Genomic DNA, 22,605 nt, shown 5'->3' on the forward strand with positions numbered 1-22,605 from the left:
TCAACACAAACTTGAACTAGGTGGAGGAGCTCATAAAACACTTAGCGAATTCACAACCTCAGAATCTCAATTAGCCAGGAATCTGTGAACATTTTTTGATGAGTATGCACCCCTCTCAGTTCCCACAAACACTGGCCCCTGGGCAGTGCTAGACAATTTGGAAGACAAGAAGCCAATATAAAAGGCCCTGAATTTCTGGAGCTAAAGAAGTCAACTCCAAGAAGGAAGTTGATTTCAAGAAGGAGTTGGACTTCAAGAGGGAAGTCAGCTTCAAGAAGGTCAGCTCAAGGAAGAAAGTTGGCCTCAGGAATCACCTTCAGCTTGAGTCATTGTCTTGACCTGCCTCTTGGAGGGAACTTGGGTGAATGGATAGCTGGCTTTCCCTTCCTGTCTTCTGGAAAGAGTTTAATTCCCATTAAAGGTAGAAAAGTCGTGGCTTAGTCGAGCACCAGAGCAATATTTAGTTAGATAGGTTAATGTCTTCTCTACTCTTTTGTATTTCTCTGCTTTCACTCTTTCCATCTCTTTTGTAAATAAAAGCTATTAAAGTCATTTCGACTTTGAGCAATAATACTTTGAATTAACAACCACCATTATTTATAATCTTCATATATTTTAACCAAACCACTAAAATTTAATCCTTACACAATAGAGTGATCATTTAAAGTCAACATCCCCAATAATATTTCCATTGAATCACATTTTTTTCTTCTGAGTTTCTACTCCCACAGTTCTTTCTCGGGATGGGGATAATGTTTTTTCTCATAAGTCCCTCAAAATTGTCCTGGATCATTGCGTTGCTGCTGGTAGAGAAGTCCATTACATCTCATTGTACCACAGTGTATCAGTCTCTGTTTACAATGTTCTCCTGGTTCTGCTCCTTTCGCACTACATCAGTTCTTGAAGGTCTTTCTGGTTCACATGGAATTCTTCTAATTCATCATTCCTTTTAGCACAATAGTATTCCATCCCCATCAGATACCATCATTTATTCAGCCATTTCCCCAATTGATGGATACTTCCTCATTTTCCAGTTTTTTGACACCACAAAGAGCAGAGCTATGAATATTTTTGTACATGTATTTTTCCCTATTATCTCTTTTGGAGTACAAACTCAATCTACCAATATTATCTTACCTATTCAGTGCCATGCCATTCAAACAAACTAAAAGTTGCTTCATAGAACTAGAAAAAATAACAAAATTCATCATAAAGCAGTAATCATTAAAACGATCTGGTACTATTGACTATATAATAGTAATGGATCAATGGGATAGATTAGGTAATCAACACACGACATCTAATATCCATAGAAACTTAGCATTTGATAAACCTCAAGATCCACATTTTTGTGGAAAGAATTCACTATTTTATAAAATTTGCTAGAAAACTGAAAAACAGTATGGAAGAAATTAAATGTAGACCAATACCTCACATGTTACACAAGGATAAAATCAAAATAAATATGTGATCTAGAACTAGAGTAACACCATTAGCAAATTAACAAAACTTGGAAAAGTTTACTTGCCAAATGTATGGGGAAGTGGAGAATATATGACCAAAAAACATAGAGAACATTGTAAAAAATGAAATGGGTTATTTTGATTACATTAAATTTTTAAAAATTTGTGTGAACAATTGTATAAATTAAACAAAATTAACAATAAATAAATATATACATAAAATAAAACCAAATACAACTAATATTAGAAAAGAAACAAAGTTGAAAAAATTTTATAGCAAATGTCTTTTACAAAAGTCACATTTCTCAAGTGCATAAAGAATTGAGTCAAATTTGTAAGAGTAGAAAGCATACTCTAATTTAAAAAATGGTCAGATGATATGAATAGGCAGTTCTTAAAGGAAGAAATTAAAAGTTTCTATAGTTATATAAAAATGTTCCAAATCACTATTTATTAGAGAAATGCAAATTAAAACAACTCTGAGATACCACCTCACACCTATCAGGTTGGCTAGCATGACCAATATGGAAAATGATAAAGTTGGAAGGGATGTGGAAAAATTGGGAGACTAATTCATTGTTGGTGGAATTGTGAACTGATACAATCATTCTGGAGAGCAATATGGAATCAGGCTTAAAAGGCCATAAAACAATGAATTCCCTTTGATTCAGAAAATCTACTGCTGGGTCTGTATCCCAAAGAGATCAAAGAGATTAGGGAAACTGACGTACCTGTTCCAAAATATTTTTGTCAGCTATTTTTGTGGTGGAAAAAAATTGGAAACCAAAGGATCATTCATCACTTTGGGAATAGATAAACAACTTGTGGTATATGATTGAAATGGAATACTATTGCACCATAAGAAACAATGAACAATATGAGTTCAGAAAACCTGGAAAGACTTATATGAATTCATGCAAAGTGAATTGAATAGAATCAAGAGAACAATGTATGCAGTAACAGAAGTATTATATGGTGATCAGCTGTGAAGTACTAAATCATCAGCAGCAAAGCAAGTTTCCACGATATCCACAAGAAATTCATGACAAATGTGCTATCCACAGCCAAAGAAGGAACTGTTGGAGTCTGAGGCACATCAAAACCCTGCCTTCTCCCACTTCATTTCATTCATGAGATTTTTATTGTGATTTCTATCATGATGAGCTATATGGAAGCAAGTATTACATGAAAGTACTGATATTATCTCTACCAGACTTTTACCACCTTGGTGGGGCAGGGAGGAAGGGGACACAGATGAGGGAAGGAAAAAGAAAATCTGAATTTCCAAAATATCAGGAAACAATTGTCAAAAATTAGTTCTACCTATAACTGAAAAAATAGATAAACAAATTAAATAATTCACAGCATTACTTAGAACAGTGCACAATATATAATGACAAAAGTTGACTGACTGAGACTTTGACATTTATGAAGGGATTTCTGGCTTGCTTTCCCAATTAGATAGAATTTTAATATCTTCACTGGATTGTCTGAGCCTGAATTGGAATTTCCCTCAATATTTTCAAGAAATGATCATCCAAACTCAGTTTGAAGACCTAAAAAGATAGGGAGTTCATCACCCCTCCAAGAAGGCCATTCTCCTTTGGAGAAGTTCTAACTTCTCAGGACAAACCTCCATCTTCAATTTTCTTTCCTACATCTCTCACTGATTGCTGCTAGTTTTACAAGTAAACAGAAAAGTTAACATGTCCTCTATATAGACATAGTTTGCCTTCTGTTAGCTCTTCTGCTCTCTTTTTATCCTACTAATAACCTGTGGCTTACTGTAGAATACTGAGGTGACCCTCTCTATCAGGATGTAGCATAGGAAATCACCAGCCTCTGGATTTTCTTATGACACATCCTGGCTGAAATCCATCTCTTGCTTCATTGTCTTTTGTTTTGACAATGCTGCCATCATTCTTTAGTGCCTACTCACTTTCGTAAACTATTTCTCAGTTATTTAATCTCCTTCTGAAAAGCTGGTACAACAGCTCTGGTGATGTGGGATGATCAAGCATTCACTTATCAGGGCAATTTGTAGACCTTCTGTCTTTGATGTAGGCAGGGCACCACTGGGCTGCTTAAGGGAGTGTGGTGACTAGTGAATTCCAAGAGGTCTACCCCTAGCTAAATGGAGGGCCTTCATGGTATGTGCATAGAAGGACAGCTTTAGAGTGGAAATAAGAACCTATGTGAGAGCAAGATGCAATGGAAAGAATATAGACTGGATTCACAGGATCTAAGTTCAAATTCCATCTCTGCCTCTTTCTACCTTTATGACCTTGAGTAAGTCCTCTACCCTCTTTAGTCCCCAATTTTCCTCCAGGTAGAACAAAGATTTCAGATTAAATTATCTACTTCTAAGGTTCTTTCTGACTCCAAATATAGGATCCTATTATCCTACCCACACATTATTATTAGAGTAGGCATTATGATAACCAAGTGAGAGGTACAGCTTTGAGTTAAGATATCTTACCATTGATTCATGAGGTATAAACAATAATGAAAAATTATTTTTTCTTTGGGATGGCTCTCTGGGAGGGAGTAGGGAGAAGGATATAGGAGGAAACATAGGCAATGTGAAAACAAAATATATCAAACTATTTTTTAAAACATTGTTTTAAAAAGAGGAACATCAAGAGGCCCAGTTTTGAATCCCATCTGAGACACTTATCTGCCTCAGGTAACTTTATTGTAAAATGGAGTATCACTTATATTAAATGATCATGAAAGAAGTGTTCGTAAAACTTATATATTGCTTCATATATGGAAACAATGGTTTATTGAGGAGCACAGAAGAGGTGAGACCAAGAGATTTGGACTCAGATGCTATGAGCTCTAGATATATCTCCACTTTTCTTGGCCTTGTAACTTTGGGTAGGTCCTGTATTTACTCTGCATTCAGTAAATAGAGCTACAAGTACAATATGATATATATTACATTTATTATGCTGGATCCTGGGTAAGATAAAATTATATATCAGGCAATCATTGATCTCAATGAACCAACTCAGATTTCTATAATACAGAAAATTATAAGGATCAAAATCTGGAGTGGGAAGGGCACTTAGAATTTATCTAGTCCAAAACCCTCATTGTATATATGAGGAAACTGAGTCTGAGAGATTAGGCCACATAGATAGTAAATATCAGAGGCAGGTCCTCTGAATCTAGGGCCAAAGTTTTTTTCCAAAATATCATGAAATCTACCAAATACTCTAGGAGCCAAGAGGATAATGATTTTTTTTATGAAACCATTTTTTTTTATTTTATCAAGGTACAGAATCCCCTATGTTGAAATCAAATTAATATGGAATACAATTCCTGGAAATAATTGGGTAATCAATTGTTCTATGACTCCTATTACCATCTTTCTGACTTCCTTGTCCATAACACTTATCCTTGGACATCCTCTTCTACTCTATAGGTGTTGGCTTCCCTTATTAGAGTAGAGGTTCTTAGAGGTCAAAGATTCCTTGCTTGCTTGTTTCTTCTGTAGTCAGCACCTAAGGCATTCTCCTTCTTTCATTCACTGTTACAGATTTCTAGACATAGAGGGTTGTCTGGCATCCTCAGAGGATGAGTAGTTCATCCAGGATGACACAGTAGATGTGAGAGTAAGGATTTGAACCCAGGTTTTCCTGACTCCCAAGCCATCATTCTAGCTACTGGTCAGAACATCTTTTCACGGTGCCTCTTGTAAATCTTCTCTCTGCTACTTTTTTTCTAACACACTAGTGCCACAAGAAGCTCATCCATTCACAAATCAGGTCAAATTATAGATCCTCTACTTGGACAAGAAGACATTTAAATAAGCTCTGTCTGCTGAAGAAGTCCAACTGTAATGTGAAGTTTTCAGGGATCCTAAGGATATTGATTTAAATCTATAAGGAACAAGAGTGTCCCTTTTACAGGTGAAGAAACTAAAACCAAGAGAGACTTGCCCAGGATTACAGAGATAGTATGTGTCATACTGAGACAGGATTTGAATTTGGACCTTCCTGACTCCAACATTCTATCTACATGCTTTATACCATTATTACACATCCTGACTGAGGCAAATGACACTTCATGACTTCTTTTGAGGATTTCTTGGCAAAGATACTGGAATAGTTGGCCATTTCCTTCTCCAGATCATAGTAAGATGAGGAAACTGAGCCAAATGAGGTTGTTTAACTTGGGTAGCATCACATAGCTAGTGGTCTGATTTAAACTCTGACTCCATGGCCAGCATTCTACACAATCAGCCAACTTGCTTCAATATTTGCTTAAATACTTTAAAAAGAGTTATGGAGTTCAGCTCTGTGCCTCCTACATTGAGACACAACAAGCCTTCATGCCCAAGTAGATCTTCCTTTGATCCCTAAGAGTTTATCATTGACCTGTCACCCTTTTGGCAATGAGCCTCTACACATTGCCATGTCGTATCTTGGCCAACAGAAGCATAGCTAGTGTCAATCAAAGCCTTTTTTAGTCAATCATCAATAAATATCTACTAAGTGCTAAAGAAAATGAGGTGGAATTCAATACCTTGTGCATAAAGAGGAGTTGACTCACACTTATGTTCCCCAAGGCCCCTGGCCTGCTTATAAACCATTAGTACCTCTAGACCTTGACATTTTCCTCTGCTTCATCTTGGGACTTCCTGATCTTTCCATGTGCTCTAGAGTTGAACTTTAAGTGTTATCCCCCAATTACTGTGTGAGTTCCTTGGGACAGGGATTATCTAACTCTTTTCTATGTGTATACCCAGCACAGTATTGGTCACATAATAGGCCTTTTCCTTCCTTCCTCCCTCCCTCCCTCCCTCCCTCCCTTCCTTCCTTCCTTTGTTGCTTCCTTCTTTGCTTCCTTCTTTTCTCTCTTTTTGAATTGAATTCCTGGAATTCTGAATGCTGGAAGAGAGAATAACCACACCATTAAATTATAGATCTTTTGAAATATTGATACAAATTATTATTATAATTTAGGCTTAATCATGTCTAATGGTCAAGCATGGAAACATCAAAGAAGATTTACCTTAATGACCCTAAAGAACTTTGGCTTAGGAAAGAGGACCCTGGAACATCGGATCCAGGAGGAGGCCACATACCTTATTGAGGCTATCAGGGAAGAAAAAGGTAAGTGCTGATCAAAGAGATTTTCAGTTGCTTCCAATTGTCTTTTTGGCCAAATAATCATTAAAGGGTATCTGTTCCTGGGGGTGGGAGAAGTGGGATGGCGGGCAGATCATCCCTAGACTAGAGACAGATAAATGTCCTTACCTAGTGAAAGGTTTAAAAAAACCTGTGCTCTAGGAAGAAATGAGTCAGTAAGCAAAGGAACCCCTTTAGAGTTCATTCTCCTTAATGTCATTATAATCATCTTCTACCATCAAGTACAGAGACCTCTCAATGTTTCTCTTCTTAAAGTAACACATGTGGAGTCTTGCATTAACTGGCCACTTGGGGAACTTCCTACCCACACATTTATACCACCCCACTCTTGCCTCAATTTTTTTTTCCTGCTGCCCATCTCTCCCTCTTTTTTTCTTCCTCTTCATCCTCTTTCCTTTCCAACTACTTTCCTTTCCAACAACTCTTCTCCTACCTCATCTATACATGTCACTGCATTTATTTTTTAAAAATTGATTATTTTTAATTAATTATTTTTTCCTTCTACTTTCTCCTTCCCATTTGAACAACAAAAATATCATAACAAATATATAGAATCAAGCAAAATAATTCTTACATTGGCCATATCCAGAAACACATGTCTCATTATATAGCCTAAGTCCATCACTTCCTAGTCAAGAGGTGGGGAACATACCCTATCATTGGTCCTCTGGAATCGTGGTTTGGATTACATTGATCCACTTTTGTAAGTTTATCGAAGTTGTCTTTCATTTCACAATGAAGATATTGTACATTCATCTACTTTTCCTTTTATTTCTCTGCTTCTTCCTTTTTATTTCTCTTCCTATCTCCCACATTCATCCATTTTACCTTTCCTCCTTCTCTTCTGCTGTGCCCATTTATTATCATCAATTGATTTTTTTAAACCCTTACCTTTCATCTTGGAATAAATATTGTGTATTGGTTCCAAGGCAGAAGAGTGGTAAGGGCTAGGCAATGGGGGTTAAGTGACTTTTCCAGGGTCACACAGTTTGGAAGTGTCTGAGGTCAGATTTGAACTCAGGAACTCCTGTCTCTGGTCCTGGCTCTCAATCCACTGAGCTACCCAGCTGCCTCCTATTATCATCAATTTAGAGAAAGAATGAACTTTAAAGAACATCAAGTCCAAACTTCCCTCCCATTCTTCAGAAAAATAAACTGAAGAGTAGAGTAATTGAGCCACTTACCCAAGGTCGGCCTTGGTTAATAAATGTTAAGTGTGTACTCTATGCCAAGCACTGTGCTAAATGCTGGAAATAAAGAGAAAAAAGAATGAGATAGGCCCTGTCCACACAGAACTCCCCAGTTGAGGGGGAATACAACAAGAAAACAGCTAGGCACAAACAAGATATGTACAGAAGAACCTGGAAATAATCAACAGAGGAAGGTCCTGGAACTGAGGTTATCCATTTATAAAAGTCTGAGGAAGGCATTAAACACAAGTCTTCCTCGCTCCAGGTCGAGTATCCTACATCCAACATCATTACTGACTCCTTTGCTGATTCACCTCATATCTTTTCTTTTCATTCCAGTATTTCCAACTGTAATTTCAGCTCTGTTGCTCACATGTCTTCAAGTAGCCCACAGGGGCATATAGTGATGGGTATTTATATATGGATACATGCATGTGTGGACACTAATGCATATGTGTCTCCAATCACATTGCACACAGGTGGGCACATCTTGGCATACCTATGCACGTGATATATTAAACATAATCATAGATAGCTAGACCACCCTTTGAGCTCATCTAGTTCAACTCCTTCATTTCCTGATGAGTAAAAGGAGGTGAAGAGAAATAAAATAAGACTAGCCCATGTTGAAACAACACATGCCAATTAAATCCCAAGCCTTGATTGAAAAACAAAAAAGTGCATGCTCTTTTCTTTCTTCCCCACATCATTTAAAGCAATTGCTTGTTATGGACAATAATAAGAAAGCAGTTGTGTGTTGGGGAGGAGAACATGGGGAGAATTTGTTTAAGAGAAAAAGGTAGAAAGCAATTCTGGACTCCTTTACTGAACAGAAGTGACACGAAGAGTAATGTGTCCCCTTTCTTTTCCTGACCACAGGACAGCCCTTCGATCCCCACTTGCAGATCAACAACGCTGTTTCCAATATCATCTGTTCCATCACTTTTGGGCATCGCTTTGAGTACCATGATTCTCAGTTTCGGGAGCTGTTGACAAGCCTGGATGAAGTCACAGTGCTTGAACCCCGGTGGGAGTGTCAGGTAAAAGCCCTTCTTCCTTTCTGGGCTGAGCTAGCTCAGCCTCCATTGGACAGTGCCCTTCCTTCACCAGAAAAGAAACAAGCAAGGCAGTGAAAGGGTGACAGGAGCTAAGTCCACTTTTGCGCAAGCTCCTCTAAGCAGAGAAAGTGATTGGGAAGGGAAAAGGGAAGAAACAGGAAGATTTTTGTAAACAGTGACATTGGTGTAAATGCAAATAAATAAATACAAAGGAAAAATTTTGGTAGAGTCAGCATTAGAAGCCAGGAGGACCAGGAAAGGCTTCATGTAGAAACTGTGATTTAAATAGTTTTGAGGGAAAGCAGAGATTTTATCCACATTGCTACAGGATGGGGGATGGGGGACAAAGAGACAGATTGAAACAAAGACAGATTCAAAGAGACAGAGACAAGAAACAGGCACAGACAGCTAGAGAAACAGAATGAGAGAGACAGAAAGAAGAGACAGTCAGAAAGAGGCAGATAACTTATTAAGTGTTGACATATAAGGTTTGTGAATTACCTTATATATATTATCTTCCAGTTTGGTACCTTTGCCCTTGATGTCCCTCAAGTCTGGAAGGTTCTCTCTTCTCACCTCTACTTCTTGGCTTCCTTGAGGAATAACCTCCTGTGTTTCTCCTTTTGCCACAGGATATCTTTCCCAGATTCTCCAGCTGCTAGTGCCTTTCCCTCTAAGATTACTTTTCTACTATTCTGCACAAATCTTCCAAAGATCTAGATATTTCTTTTTTTAATATTTCATTTTTACTCATATTATATACAAAGCTCTGAGTTCCAATTCTCTTCCCTTTCTTATGACTTTCATTCCTTCCCTCCTCTCTTCCTCCCATTTCCTGAAGTCATAAGCAATCCAATATGGATTATATATTTATAATGATATAAAAATCTTTTCTGTATTATTCATTTTATGGAAGTGATCTCAGATAAAAGAGAAAGAAAATGAAAGAAAATGAAATATAGTAGGTTTCAGTCTTCTTTCAGACATAATTAGTTCTTTCTCAGAGGGCAGATGGCATTTTCATCAAGAATTTCTGGAATTACTTTGGATCATTGCATTGCTAAGAATAACCAGGAGGTGGATATTTCTATGTTCTCTCCCATTAGAATGTGAGCACCTTGAAGGCAGGGACTGGTATTGCTTTTTCCTTCCTTTGTATCCCCAGCACTTAGCCCAGTGCCTGGCACATGGTAAGTGTTACACATTCTAAGTGCTTAATAAATGCTTGTTGACTGACTGATTTCTTTACACCCTCACACCAACTCTTTGTGCTCTTTCCTATTATTACTCTCATTTTACAAAACAAAAGGAAACAGAGGTAGAAGGAAGTTAATGGCTTCTCCCATAGCTAATAAATGTTGGAGGCATAATCTAACTTAGATATTCCTAAATCTTACTCCAATACTCAATCTACCCTGCCTCATGGTTGATCAATGAATAAGTCTCACATAAGGATTTACTTGCTCAAGACTTCATTTGACTCCTCAGGAGTCTGGCTATGAAAGAAAATAAGGAAGAATAGTGAATATTACTAGCTCTCATTTGCCAAAGTGGAACAAAATAGAAATTCAAGAAAATTGTGGGGCTGAGGGGAAAACACAAGCTCAACTGCTAGCAATTTCCCCAGAAAGAATCTCTCCTTTCCTTCCTTCCTTGACAGTTGTGAGGCTTGACTAGAAAGGGTGAATGACCGATGACACTTTTGAGAGGGATATTTAGGTAAATCAGGACATGACCAAAGGGCTGGTATATGAGACAAGAGATGGTAGGACACCAGTGTGGGAGGAGAGATAGTAGTTACAGGGAAGATCAATTGTAGAAGTAGTCAAACAAGGAGTTAAATATACTCCATAACACAAAAAAATGGAAAATCTTTGCCCAGACTTAGAGTGAGAAATATAAAGGGATAGGACAGTCTAGCATGAATCAGCACTCATCCTTTATTCCTCTCCATCCCTTTACATTATTTAGCTTTTTGATATATTTCCTTCGATTATGAGATTCCTGCCAGGACCTCATCAGAAGCTCTTTAAAGAATGGAAGAAGCTAGAGTCTTTTGTAGTGCGTGTGATCAAACAACACAAGGAAGACCAGAATTCAGAGGAAGCCCAAGACTTCATTGATGCTTACCTGAAGGAGCTGTCCAAGGTAATAGAAGCAGCACAGAAAATGTTCTTTGTGTATTCCAAACCAAAAAAAAAAAAAAAAAAAAAAGTGGGGCCTGGGGGAAGGGGCAGAAGTGCGTTAAAATGGTCAAAACTTGACCTATACCTCATAATTTAAGCATATTTCTTCAGTGACAACTCTGGGAGGTCCTAAGAATAAGTAATATTTGAATTTTATATAAGTTACATGGGATGTGTGTGTGTGCGTTCATGTGTGCCTATGTGTATTGTTAGTGAGCTTGCTGGTGGGAGAGCTCATGAATTTTTTTTAGTACTGGAAGAGACTGTAGAGCTCATTTAATTCAACTCCCTGATTTTATTGGTGAAAAATCTGAGGCAGAGAGAAATTAATTTATTTGTCCAAGACACATATAGTAGAAATCTGAGGTGGGATTTGATCCCATCTCTTTCTGTCTCCAAATCCAGTGCCCTTTTCATTACAACCTATTCTCACTGGGATTAAATCTTGGCCCTGATATTTCATCTCTGAAATGAGGAAATTCTGTGTACTCTCTGTCTCATAGAATTATTGTGCATATTCTTGGTAAACTGAACTTTACAAACACTTATAAAAAACTAAATTGTCAGTCTTATATATGCAATCAAAACATAAATTCCTTTGAAAAGTTGCACTTTCTAGATGGGGCTAGTGTACATTGATAAAATTTTTAGCTAATTTTCCCATCATCATTTTGGACATTATTAATGTCATAGCCCAACATTGTTCATGAGACTGAATGTTGTCCTAAGTATGTGTATGTCCAGTCAAGAATATTCAGAAGACCACATATCAATTGTGTTCATTTCTGAGGGTCACCTCTGGGGAAGCTGGAGAATATTGAGAGGAAGGCTGTCAGCAGGATGAGGACCCTGCCACATAATTCATACTCTAAGAGGTTCTATTGAAGCAAAAGGGGATATTTAGAGTGGAGAAGAGAAGACTTTAGGGGACATATTAGCTATCTGCACATGGTTCAAGACTTGCCCTGAAGAGGAGGAATTAACTGACTCTGCTTATTCCCAGAAGGCAGAATAAGATAGGTATGATGAGGCAAAGTTCAGCTGATGATAAAGGGAAGAAATTCCCCTTTTAAAGTATAATGAAATGCCTCAGATGATTGTGGGTTAAAGACAAATGAACAAGTTTTGACTTATTTTAGGTTTCCTCTTGAGGTATAAATTGGACTTAGATCAGAGATGTCAGATGTATGACCACTGTGGTCCTTCCATGTGTATAGTTTTGTAAAGGGAAAGCTAGGTAGCACAATGAATAAAGGTCTAGGGTTGCAGTCAGAAAGAATTAAAGTTAGAGTCTTAGTTCAGACTCTTACTAGCTATACCCTGGGCAAGTCACTTAACCCTATTTGTCTTAGTTTCCTAATCTGTAAAATGAGCTAGAGAAGAAAATGGAAATACTACCCCATCATCTTTGGCAAGAAAATAAATATGCTCATAAAATGTTGGACACAATAAAAAACAACTGAACAACAACAATTTTTATAAGACTGAAGGCAAAACATTATATAAATAAGTTAAATTATCAATTTATATATGCAATCAAAATATCACCATGTTTGGGAATTTGTGCATCATTCAAATAGGTGGGCCACCTTAATGTGGCAACACTCTTGGGCATTGCAGGATCAGATTAAAATGTAATCAATAAATATTTAACAAATTAAATAAAAAATACTATAGAACATAGATAATGTAAATATGTAGTTTTCTAAGTAAATATGGAGCCCACAGGAATCGCTCTCATTTCTTTGATTTTGACACCATTGGAATTCCTTTCCAACTCAAGATTTTTTTATTATATCCTATATGATGCAAGAATGCTGGACCTATATTTGATTTCCACATTCTGAATTCGTTAGACATGTTTATGTGGGAATGAATCATTTTTCTAAGTCTCAGTTTCTTCATTTGCAAAATGGACATATTATTGGCACACTTCATAGGAATGTCAAAAAGTTGTTGACAAATTGGAATACATTTCGATACTATTAATTTTTGGTATTAAAAGAATAAAGAATAAATCAATGGAGTAAAATAGTTATGTTCATTTAGAAAAATAACAATGTTTGGAAATAACAATAACAACTCCTACTTCAATGCATATGGCACCTCCAAGATTACAGAAGAGTTGTTGTTTTTTCCTTCTGAGAGATATTGTGCTCTGACTAGCACAGATACTATCTCCATTTCACAACTGAAGAAATATAAAACAAAAGAGATTAAGAGGTTTGCCCAATGATCACGGAGCATGGATATATGAGCCCAGCTCTTTTGATTCAAGTGCTCTATTTTCAGATCATGATACAGATGAGGACTGAACTTCTAACTAAGGGAAAGTTATCTAAACAATGAGGTGGCACAGAAATAGAACACTGGTCTTAAAGTCAGAGACACCAAATTTCAAATCTATTTGTATAATCCAAGACAAGCCACTAAATCTTTGCCTCAGTTTCCTTCACTGTAAAATGATGGATTACAATAGCACCTATCTCACTTGGTTGTTGTGAGGATCAAATGAGAAAATATTTGTAAAAAAATTTATCACTGTGCCTAGCACAAAGAATGTGCTATAAAATTGTTATCTGTTATGTTCTCCATTTGTACAACCAGCTTTACTCCTAGTAGAAGAGGAACTATTAGAAGTTGCTAACAGACATATGGATGTCTTTAATAGGAGGATTATAAAGATAATGAAAATAATAATGAGGAGAAGGAAAATAAAGAAGTAAGAAAGGAAGTGGAGGAGAAGGAAGGGGAGAAGAAGAAAGAGATGACAGAGGAGGAGGGAGAAAACAAGAAAGACTGAAAAGGAGGAGAAAGGAAGAAGGAGAGAAAAAGGAAGAGAAAGAAGAAAAGGAAGAAGTTTAGAAGGAAGAAAACAAATTTAACTAGGTCTAAATTGAATACAGAATTCTATCAGTTCCCTTGACCTGATAATCATCTTCTAAAAAGTTAAACTTCCATGTATGGAACTGGGGCTGATGGTACATGCTCACAGGGCTGAGCATCAGTGGGATGTAGCAAAGAGAAATAGATTTAGAAAGCCAGGATTCAGGAGTCAGTTCTATTATTTATGAACTATATAACTGGATAATTTGCTCAGTTGTCTCTGAATTTGGGTTTTATCGCCTATAAAACAGAGACATTATCTACCTACACAGTTTCATAAAGGAAGTATTCAGTAAACCATGCAATACAATTAAAATAGGAGTTCTTATTCTAATGAGAACCTACTGCATTCTGGGGAAGTTAAAGGAAAGTCCAGAATCTATACTCTTAACATTCCCAAGGTCCCATTTAGGATGTGACTCCTCATGTTTGGAGAGAGCCATTTTTTTTGGATTAACCAATGATCTTTGTCTTTCTAACTTAAGGATAGCATCAGTTCTAGTTTTAATGAAGACAATTTAGTCTGGTGCACCCTAGACCTCTTCTTTGCTGGAACAGAGACAACTTCAACAACTCTGCGGTGGGCTCTGCTATATATGGCCCTTTATCCAGAGATCCAAGGTACAGTGATGGCCCTAGGCCAGGAAAAAATACAACTTTATAGGATATCTGCCTAATCAAAATTTGTCCTTTACCATGTTATGGTAGTTTCTGGTCATGAAAGTAGAGAGACTAAAAGATTTTGGAGTCAGGAAGATGTGAGTTCAAATCATACCTCAGTTACTTACTTATGAGCAGTTACCTTATTTTAGGGGTTAAAGGGAAGCTGAGAGCCAGAATTATATTTTGGATTAATCAAGTGATCTTTGCCTTTCTAATTTCTAACTATGCAACCTGAGCAAATCATGTAATTTCTCCCAGCTTCAGTTTCCTCATCTTTAAAATGAGGATTATTTTAGCCTTTGCCTCATAGGGTTATATAAATACTAGACATTATTAATTAATATTTTAGTTGCACTGTAAGAATTGAACACCAATATGCACCCCTCTTCTTTTTACTCAAATATCAGCCTTTGGTATTTCTCTGGTGAACTGGATTTCCATTCAGTCCTGCCCTTAATTGATTAACAAAATCCCCAAACTCAAAGTATGTTAGCTCATAGTTGATAAATTCTAGTATGATGTCCAAGACATTTATTGATCTGATACCTAATACTCTCAGACAACTTAAGAAAAGGCATAAAAGTGAACAATTGTCTATCTTAGTCATATAATCTAAGAAGCCTGCTATTGACATAAATTACTAGAAAAGCAAAAAAAATTCCTATTTTTACATCTGAATCTATGATTTCTCCTGTTATCTTTATTCAGAATCAGGAGATAGGAAAGTTGTGTACTTAACAGAAGAAAGTCTATAATAGAAGCCCTTGTGCCATTTATTTTTATCTATCACAGTTAATTAACAACTAGGATATCCTTTCTAACATTCTAGTTGTATATATTATTTAAAGGATTATATAAAATGAATCTTTCATATTAAATGATATAAAATTAACTGAAATAAATGAGAGTTAAACTCTTAGCAGATACCTAGCTGCCTCTTCCTCAAAAGCTCCCTCTTCTGGAAACCAAGGCATAATCAAAGGTGGTATTTCCTTGCCCAATATCTCCCACTTCCCAGAGTCGCTCTTCCAAACGTTCATATCCTTTCTTAAGTTTCCCAGGGCTCCCTCTCCCCCAAAATTTCAGCTGAGAAACTTGCCTCATATTTTACTGCAGATATTGAAACCATTCAACCTGAGTTCCTTCTTCTCTCCTCCTTACTACCTCCTTCTCTTACATCACTCAGATGCCTTTTGCCACTCTTGGCTGCCTACCCCGGTCTCCCATGAAGAAGTGACTTGTCATTGCCATATTCAACTGCTCTAAAAACACAAGGGATTTAATTATTTAATTCCATTCCATTTTCTTTAACTAATTGTTCTCTCTCTCTCTCTCTCTCTCTCTCTCTCTCTCTCTCTCTCTCTCTCCTGCTTTCTCTTTTATCCTCAATCACCTCCAATCATTTGATTGCTTCCTTATTGTTTAAAAAACACACCCACATGCATCTTCTCTATGCTGAATAAAACCCTCACTTGATCCATCTCCTCCAGCCACTGTCCCATAGTGCTCCTCTCCTTTGTGGCTAAACACCTTAAGAATGATATGCAATAGATGCCTCCACTTCCTTTCATCTCACTCTTTTTAATTCTCTGAGTAGTTTCTGACCTTATTATTCAATTGAAACCACTCATTCCAAAGTAACTCATGATCTCTTAAGTGCCAAATATAAGTCTTTATCCTTTTTGACTTCTCTTTGACACTGTAGATCACGCTGTCTTCCCCGAGACTCTCTTCTCTCAGGGTTTTCAAGATCCTGCTCTGCCCGAGTCTTCTCCTATCTATCTGACCACTCTAGATCAATCTGCTTTGCTGGATCTTAGTCTGGTCACAGCCACAGTCAGGTCACATTGTGAGTTATTCCACCAGACCCTGGTCCAGGTCCTCTTCTCTTATTCCTCTATATTGTTTTACTTGGTGATCTCATCAGCTCCCATAGATTCCATTTTAATCTGTATGCTGAATAATGTATGAAATAAAGCTCAAGTTTATTTATGTGGCCCTAACATTTCTGCTAACCTAGAATCTCTCATCTTCTACTACCTACTGGACATCTCAAACTGGACATCCTATAGACAATGTAAAACTCAATATGTACAAAGCAAAAGTCATTGTCCTTTCCCTAAACTCTCCTTTCCTCCTATATTTCCCATTTCTGTAAAAGTCAATATCATCCTCCCAGTTCCTCAGGCTTACAACCTAGAAGTCAGCCTTAAATCCTTGTTATCTCCCACCCCACCTATATCCAACATATTGCTGATTTCACCTTTGAAATATGACTTTAATCCATCCCCTTCACTCCTCTGACACTGCCCCCACTCTAGTCCAAGCTCTCATTCCCTCGACTATTGCAATAGCCTCCCAGTGAGTCAGCTTCCCTGAAGTCTCTCCTCTCTCCAATCCATCCTCCACTCAATAACCATTGAGTGATTTTCCTCAATTAATAAATACATAACTACTCAATAAACTCTAGTGTCTCCCTTTCACCTCCAGGATCAAATATAAAATGATTTATTTGGCATTCAAAGCCCTTCATAATCAGGCTTCCTCCTACCTTTCCAGTCTTCTTACACGTTACTCCCTGACAGATACTCTTTGATTCAGTGACACTCACCCTGGCGGCCAGTAAACAAGACCCTTCTTCACCATATTCTGGTGAATTATAAATGGAAAGCTAGAAGGGACTGGTAGAGACAATCTATCCAATGTGATCATTTTAGATAGGGAAAATGTGGGCCCAAGAGGTTCAGTGACATCCCCAAGGTCTCCCACATAGTAGAGTAGACATTTAAACCCAGACCTTCTTTCTCTATCTCCAGTATTCTTTTCATGATACAACTTTCCTGGATCCATTCCCAACAACACTAACATCCTTCTTTGCCATTAATGGGTCACATCTCCACCTTTCCAGGCCAGAAGGTTTGGCACTGTTAGTGAAGCATTAAGACAAATTGTTCTCCAATCCAATCGAGTGTGGTTATGGTTCTCCTTCATGATCAAAGAAAATCGAATGGAAGGGGAAAGAGACCTCTGAATTGAAATCTGCCTTCAGATATTTACAGGCTGTATGTCTCTGAACAACATACTTCTGTCTGCCTCAGTTTTTTCTTCTATAAAATGGGGAAAATAATAGCCCTACTAATATTGTTGTGAGGATGAAATGAGATAATATTTGTAAAATGTTCCGAAAGCCTTAAAACCCTTTATAAGTACTAGCAATTATTTGAAACTCACAAAAACTCTCCTTCTTCTTTCCAGACAAAATACAAGCTGAGATTGACAGGGTGATTGGCCAGTCCCAGCAGCCCACCATGGCCGATAGGGAGAACATGCCCTACACTAATGCGGCCATCCATGAAGTCCAGAGAATGGGCAACATCCTTCCTGTCAATGTGCCGAGGGTGGCCAGAGTTGATACCACAGTGGCAGGATACTATGTGCCAAAGGTAAAATGGCTTTTTCTTCCATGAACCTAAAGTGGCTTCATGGCTTCCATCTGCCCTGGGGGTGAGTAGAAGAGGATGGAACAAAAATTGACTGTGGAACAAGGGTTCTCAGCATAGGAGATGTTTGATTTAAAATATAGACAGACAGACAGACAGATAGATGTATATGTGTATATATGTAGTTCATTTATTTCCGTATATTTAGTTTTCTTTGTATACCTTTGTATTTTACTTTGCATACTTTTTAAAAATTATTCTGAGAGGAAATCCCTAAGCTTCACCAAACTGGCTGCCAAAGGGTCAAAAACATTTGACTTGAATTTTCAAGTTTCATCAGTTCTCACCATCATACAGAAAAGAGCCTTGGATTTGGAGCTGGGGGCCTACATTTAAATCCTGAGTTTAATTCTGAGTATAAATCACTTATATCCATGTAGGTGCCCAGTCTGTAATATCTAGAAAGGGATTCCCTCTCTGGGACTGATTTTTTTTTTATCTAACAAATAAGACACTATATAAATTCAAGCTAATTTTTACACCAAAAGTTAGATGTAAAAACTACTCTAAAACAGAGAATGTTAGATGACATTTTTTATCATGAAACCATTGGGATAGTTTTGGATCCTTGTATTGCTGAGAATCAGTGTTCTCCTACCTTTGCTTACTTCACTTTGCTGCAGTTCATGTAAGCCTTTTTCAGGGTTTTTTTTTTCTGAAATCATCTTGCTTATTATTTCTTATAGCAATCATTCCCCATTTTATGGGTATTTTTTCATCTTCCAATTCTTTGCCCCCACAAAAAGAGTGCTTCAATTTTATTTTTAAAAAGAGGCATTTCCCTCTTTTTTTAAATCTCTTTGTGATAAAAACTCAGTAATGGTATTGCTGGGTCAAAGGACATGTACTCTTTTATAGTCCTTTGGGCATAGGTACAAACTGTTCTCCAGAATGAGTGAGTAATTTCACAATATTCCCAAGAGTATATTAGTGTCTCAGTTTTCTCACATCCCCTCAAATTTTTGTCCTTTTTTCCTTTTCTTTCATCATAGTCAATCTGATAAGTATGGGGTAGTAACTCTAGTTGTTTTAATTTACATTTCTCTAATTAATAGTAATTTAGAACATTTTTCATGTGATTATACAGAGCTGTAATTGCTTTGAGAACTGCTCAGTCATATCTTTTGACCATTTATCAACTGGGGAGTAACTTGTATTCTAATATATTAGACCCATTTTTCTATGTATTTGAAAAATGAGATCTTTATTAGAGAGACTTGTAAATTTTTTCACCATTATAATTACTGTGTATTACATTTCATCCCATTTTCTCCTATTTCTCTTTTTCTCTTTCCTGTCATGCATCAAAAATGTTTATCTTCTGACTACCATATGGCCCACTTTGCCCTCTTTCTATCCGTTCTTCCATTTTCTCTTCCCCTCTTACTTTCCTGTAGGGTAATTTAGATTTCTATATTCAATTAATTGTGCATGTTTCTCCTTCTATGGGTCAATTCTTATGGGAGTAAGGTTCAAGTCCTCCTCTCCTTATCTCCCCCATCTTTCCCTCCACTGTAAAAGCTCTTTCATGTCTATTTTATATGAGATAATTTACTACATTCTATTTCTCCCTCCCCCTTCCCTCAATGCATTCCTTTTCCTTATTCTTTAATTTTTTTGATATCATCCCATTATATTCAACTCACAACTTTTCCCTCTGTCTGTATTCTACTTCTAACTGCCTTAATAATGATAAAGTTTTTAGGAGTTGCAAGAATCTTTTTCTTATGTAGGTTTGTAAATAGTTTAACCTTATTGAATGTCTTTTGATTTCTCTTTCCTGTGTACCTTTTTATGCTTCTCTTGAGTCTTTTATTTGAAAGTCAAATTTTCCATTCAGCTTGGCTTTTTTCATCAGGAACGTTTGAGAGTCCTCTATTTCACTGAATACCAATTTTTCCTCCGAAATATTAGGCTAAATTTTGCTGGGTAGGTGATCCTTGTTTGAAGATCTAGCTCCTTTGCTCTCTGAAATATCTTATTCCAGCCCCCCCCACTCCAACTCCCAAACTGATACTTTGATGTAGAAACTGCTACATCTTGTGTTATCATCATCATGACTGCATCATATTTTAATTGTTACTTTTTGGATGTTTGTATTATTTTCTTCTTGACATGAGAGTCCTGGAATTTGGCTATTATACTTTTGGGATGTCTTTCAGGAGGTGCTTGGTGAAATTTTTCATTTCTATTTTACCTTCTGGTTTTATAATATCAGGCCAATTTTCCTCAATAATATTTTGAAATATGATGTCTAGTTGTTTTTTAATCATGACTTGAAGGTAGTCCAATAATTCTTAGATTATCTCTCCTAGATTTATTTTCCATGTTTGTTATTTTTCCAAAGAAATATTTCACATTTTCTCCTTTTTTGTCATTCTTTTGACATTTATTGGCTGTTTCTTGATGTCTTATGGAGTCATTAGCTTCCATTCGTTGATTTTTTTTGTGAATTTCCTATATCACTCTCACTTTTTTTCTCATTTCCTTCTATCTCTCTTATTTGATTTTTAAAATCCTTTTTGAATTCCTTCATTAATTTTTTAACCTTTACCTTCTGTCTTAAAATCAAAACTATGCATTGGCTCCAAGTGAAAAAGAAGTGAGGGCTAGGAATTGGAGTTCAGTGACTTGCCCATGGTCACACAGCTAGGAAGTATATGAGACCAGATTTAAACCCAGAACTTACATTTCTAGACTTGGAGCTCAATCCACTGAGCCACCTAGCTTCTGCTTCCTCTACAAGTTCTTTCTGGGTTTCACAGCAATTTATACTTTTATTGGGAGCTTTGGAAGCAGCGGTATTAATTTTGTTATCTTTTTTCTGAGGTTGTGTTTTGATCCTTCCTGTCACCAAAATATCTTTGTTAAGCTTTTTTTAAAATTATTTGCTCATTTTTCCAGCTTTTTTTTTATTTTTTTAAACTTAAAAAATAGGTTCTTCATATGATAAAGGGAATATTGTTGCAAGCTTCAGGATCTTTGTGTAGCTGCCTTCAGAGCTAGCCCAGGGGATTTCTAAGTTTTCAGTTCTTCCAAGGTGGTATGATCTAAGAAGAGGTGGGTTAATATTCTCCTAACCTTGTTCTGGCCTTAAGCAATAACATTTTTTCTGCCTTTAAACTGTGTCCAGGGTCCCCTGGTCCCCTGTGGCCTCAAGTGCTCCTCTTCATCCTGAGACTGTAATCTTTGATTGTGACCTGGATCTGTGTATGGGCAATGCTGCAAGAATCTTCTACCCAAAGGCAAAGAAGGGACCCCTGTAATCTCCTTCTGAGCAGTTATCGACCTGCCTTACATTCTGTGACTGATAGCTGCACAAGACTTTGCTGCTAATTCAGGCACACCAAGGCCCGTTGCCACCAGCCTTGGCAAGCTACTTTGTACTCCACTTCCACCCTAATACAATATATCATTCATGCAGCCTTCTAAATTATTTTGGGCTAAAATCCATTTCACCCCATCTTTTGTGGGATATGCTGCTCCAAAATTCATTTTAAAGGGTTATACCACTATTGTTTGGAGGGTAATTTTGTAGAGATTAAGTGGATCTGTTTACCTTCTTCATCGTCTTGGCACCACCACTCCCCTATGATGATTGCATTTCCATATAATTGGTTTGCTTTGTAATTCCCTGTGTTTGATTTATTTAAAAACATGATTCTTAGAAGGGATCTGTAGGTTTCACCAGCCTTTCTAGGGGATTGATGACTCTAAACAGTTGAGAGTTTCTGCTTTAAGAGATCTTGAGTTCTACAAAGGTTTGAGTACTAAAAAGCTCTGTGACATCTGGAGCTTCTTTGCCCTTTTTGACACTTTAATTTTCTCATCTGTAAAATGAAAGCGTGGACCATAACCATTCCATCTCAAAGTTCTTTGCACTCAGCTCTTTTCCCTTGTTTCCAGGGGACTGTACTACTGACCAATCTGACTGCCTTGCACAAGGACCCCAAGGAATGGGCTACTCCAGAAACCTTCAACCCAGAACATTTTCTGGAGAATGGCCAGTTTAAGAAAAGAGAGTCCTTTCTGCCTTTCTCAGCAGGTGAGCCACACTCAGTAGGAAGAGGGCCCTAGGCCAGAGGACACCAATACTGTTAATATTAAAAAACTTTGCAGATTCCATCATATGGCAATTATAGACAAGTGTATGGCAGCACTCATACTAGTATTCATTGATGGGAAAATATGTCACAACAAAAAAAAATCTTTAAGACAGCTTTTTATGAGTGTGTAAGACAGATAACATCTTAGAGTTTCACAACCATCATATACATTTTACAGATAAAGAAATTAAATCTCAGGGAGATTAAGAAATTATCTGCCTGCAAGGTCATGCAATTCTGAACTATCTGATATGACACAACCTCCAGTCATGCACTCTGTGGACTTTGCCTTCCAGATGCCAAGGTTCTATGAGCTCAGCAAATTTGTGAAATAGATTTATATTTTATTCAATGGAAGAGCATCTACATATGTTCGAAAATGAAGGTCATGAAG

At 37.1% G+C, this 22,605-nt stretch overlaps 1 protein-coding gene across 1 annotated transcript in view; it reads left to right on the top strand.

Annotated features, from left to right (window-relative positions):
• LOC123243734 (cytochrome P450 2J2-like) overlaps nt 1-22,605 on the top strand; it is a 36,860-nt gene that overhangs the window by 13,174 nt on the left and 1,081 nt on the right. Inside the window, exons 3-8 of the mRNA XM_044671797.1 lie at nt 6,437-6,586; nt 8,692-8,852; nt 10,842-11,018; nt 14,428-14,563; nt 17,861-18,048; nt 22,012-22,150. Coding sequence (XP_044527732.1) covers nt 6,437-6,586; nt 8,692-8,852; nt 10,842-11,018; nt 14,428-14,563; nt 17,861-18,048; nt 22,012-22,150 — 951 coding nt within the window. The remainder of the gene's footprint in view (nt 1-6,436; nt 6,587-8,691; nt 8,853-10,841; nt 11,019-14,427; nt 14,564-17,860; nt 18,049-22,011; nt 22,151-22,605) is intronic.

The sequence above is a fragment of the Gracilinanus agilis genome, chromosome 4 (assembly GCF_016433145.1).
Source record: "Gracilinanus agilis isolate LMUSP501 chromosome 4, AgileGrace, whole genome shotgun sequence".
Taxonomy (NCBI): Eukaryota; Metazoa; Chordata; class Mammalia; order Didelphimorphia; family Didelphidae; genus Gracilinanus; species Gracilinanus agilis.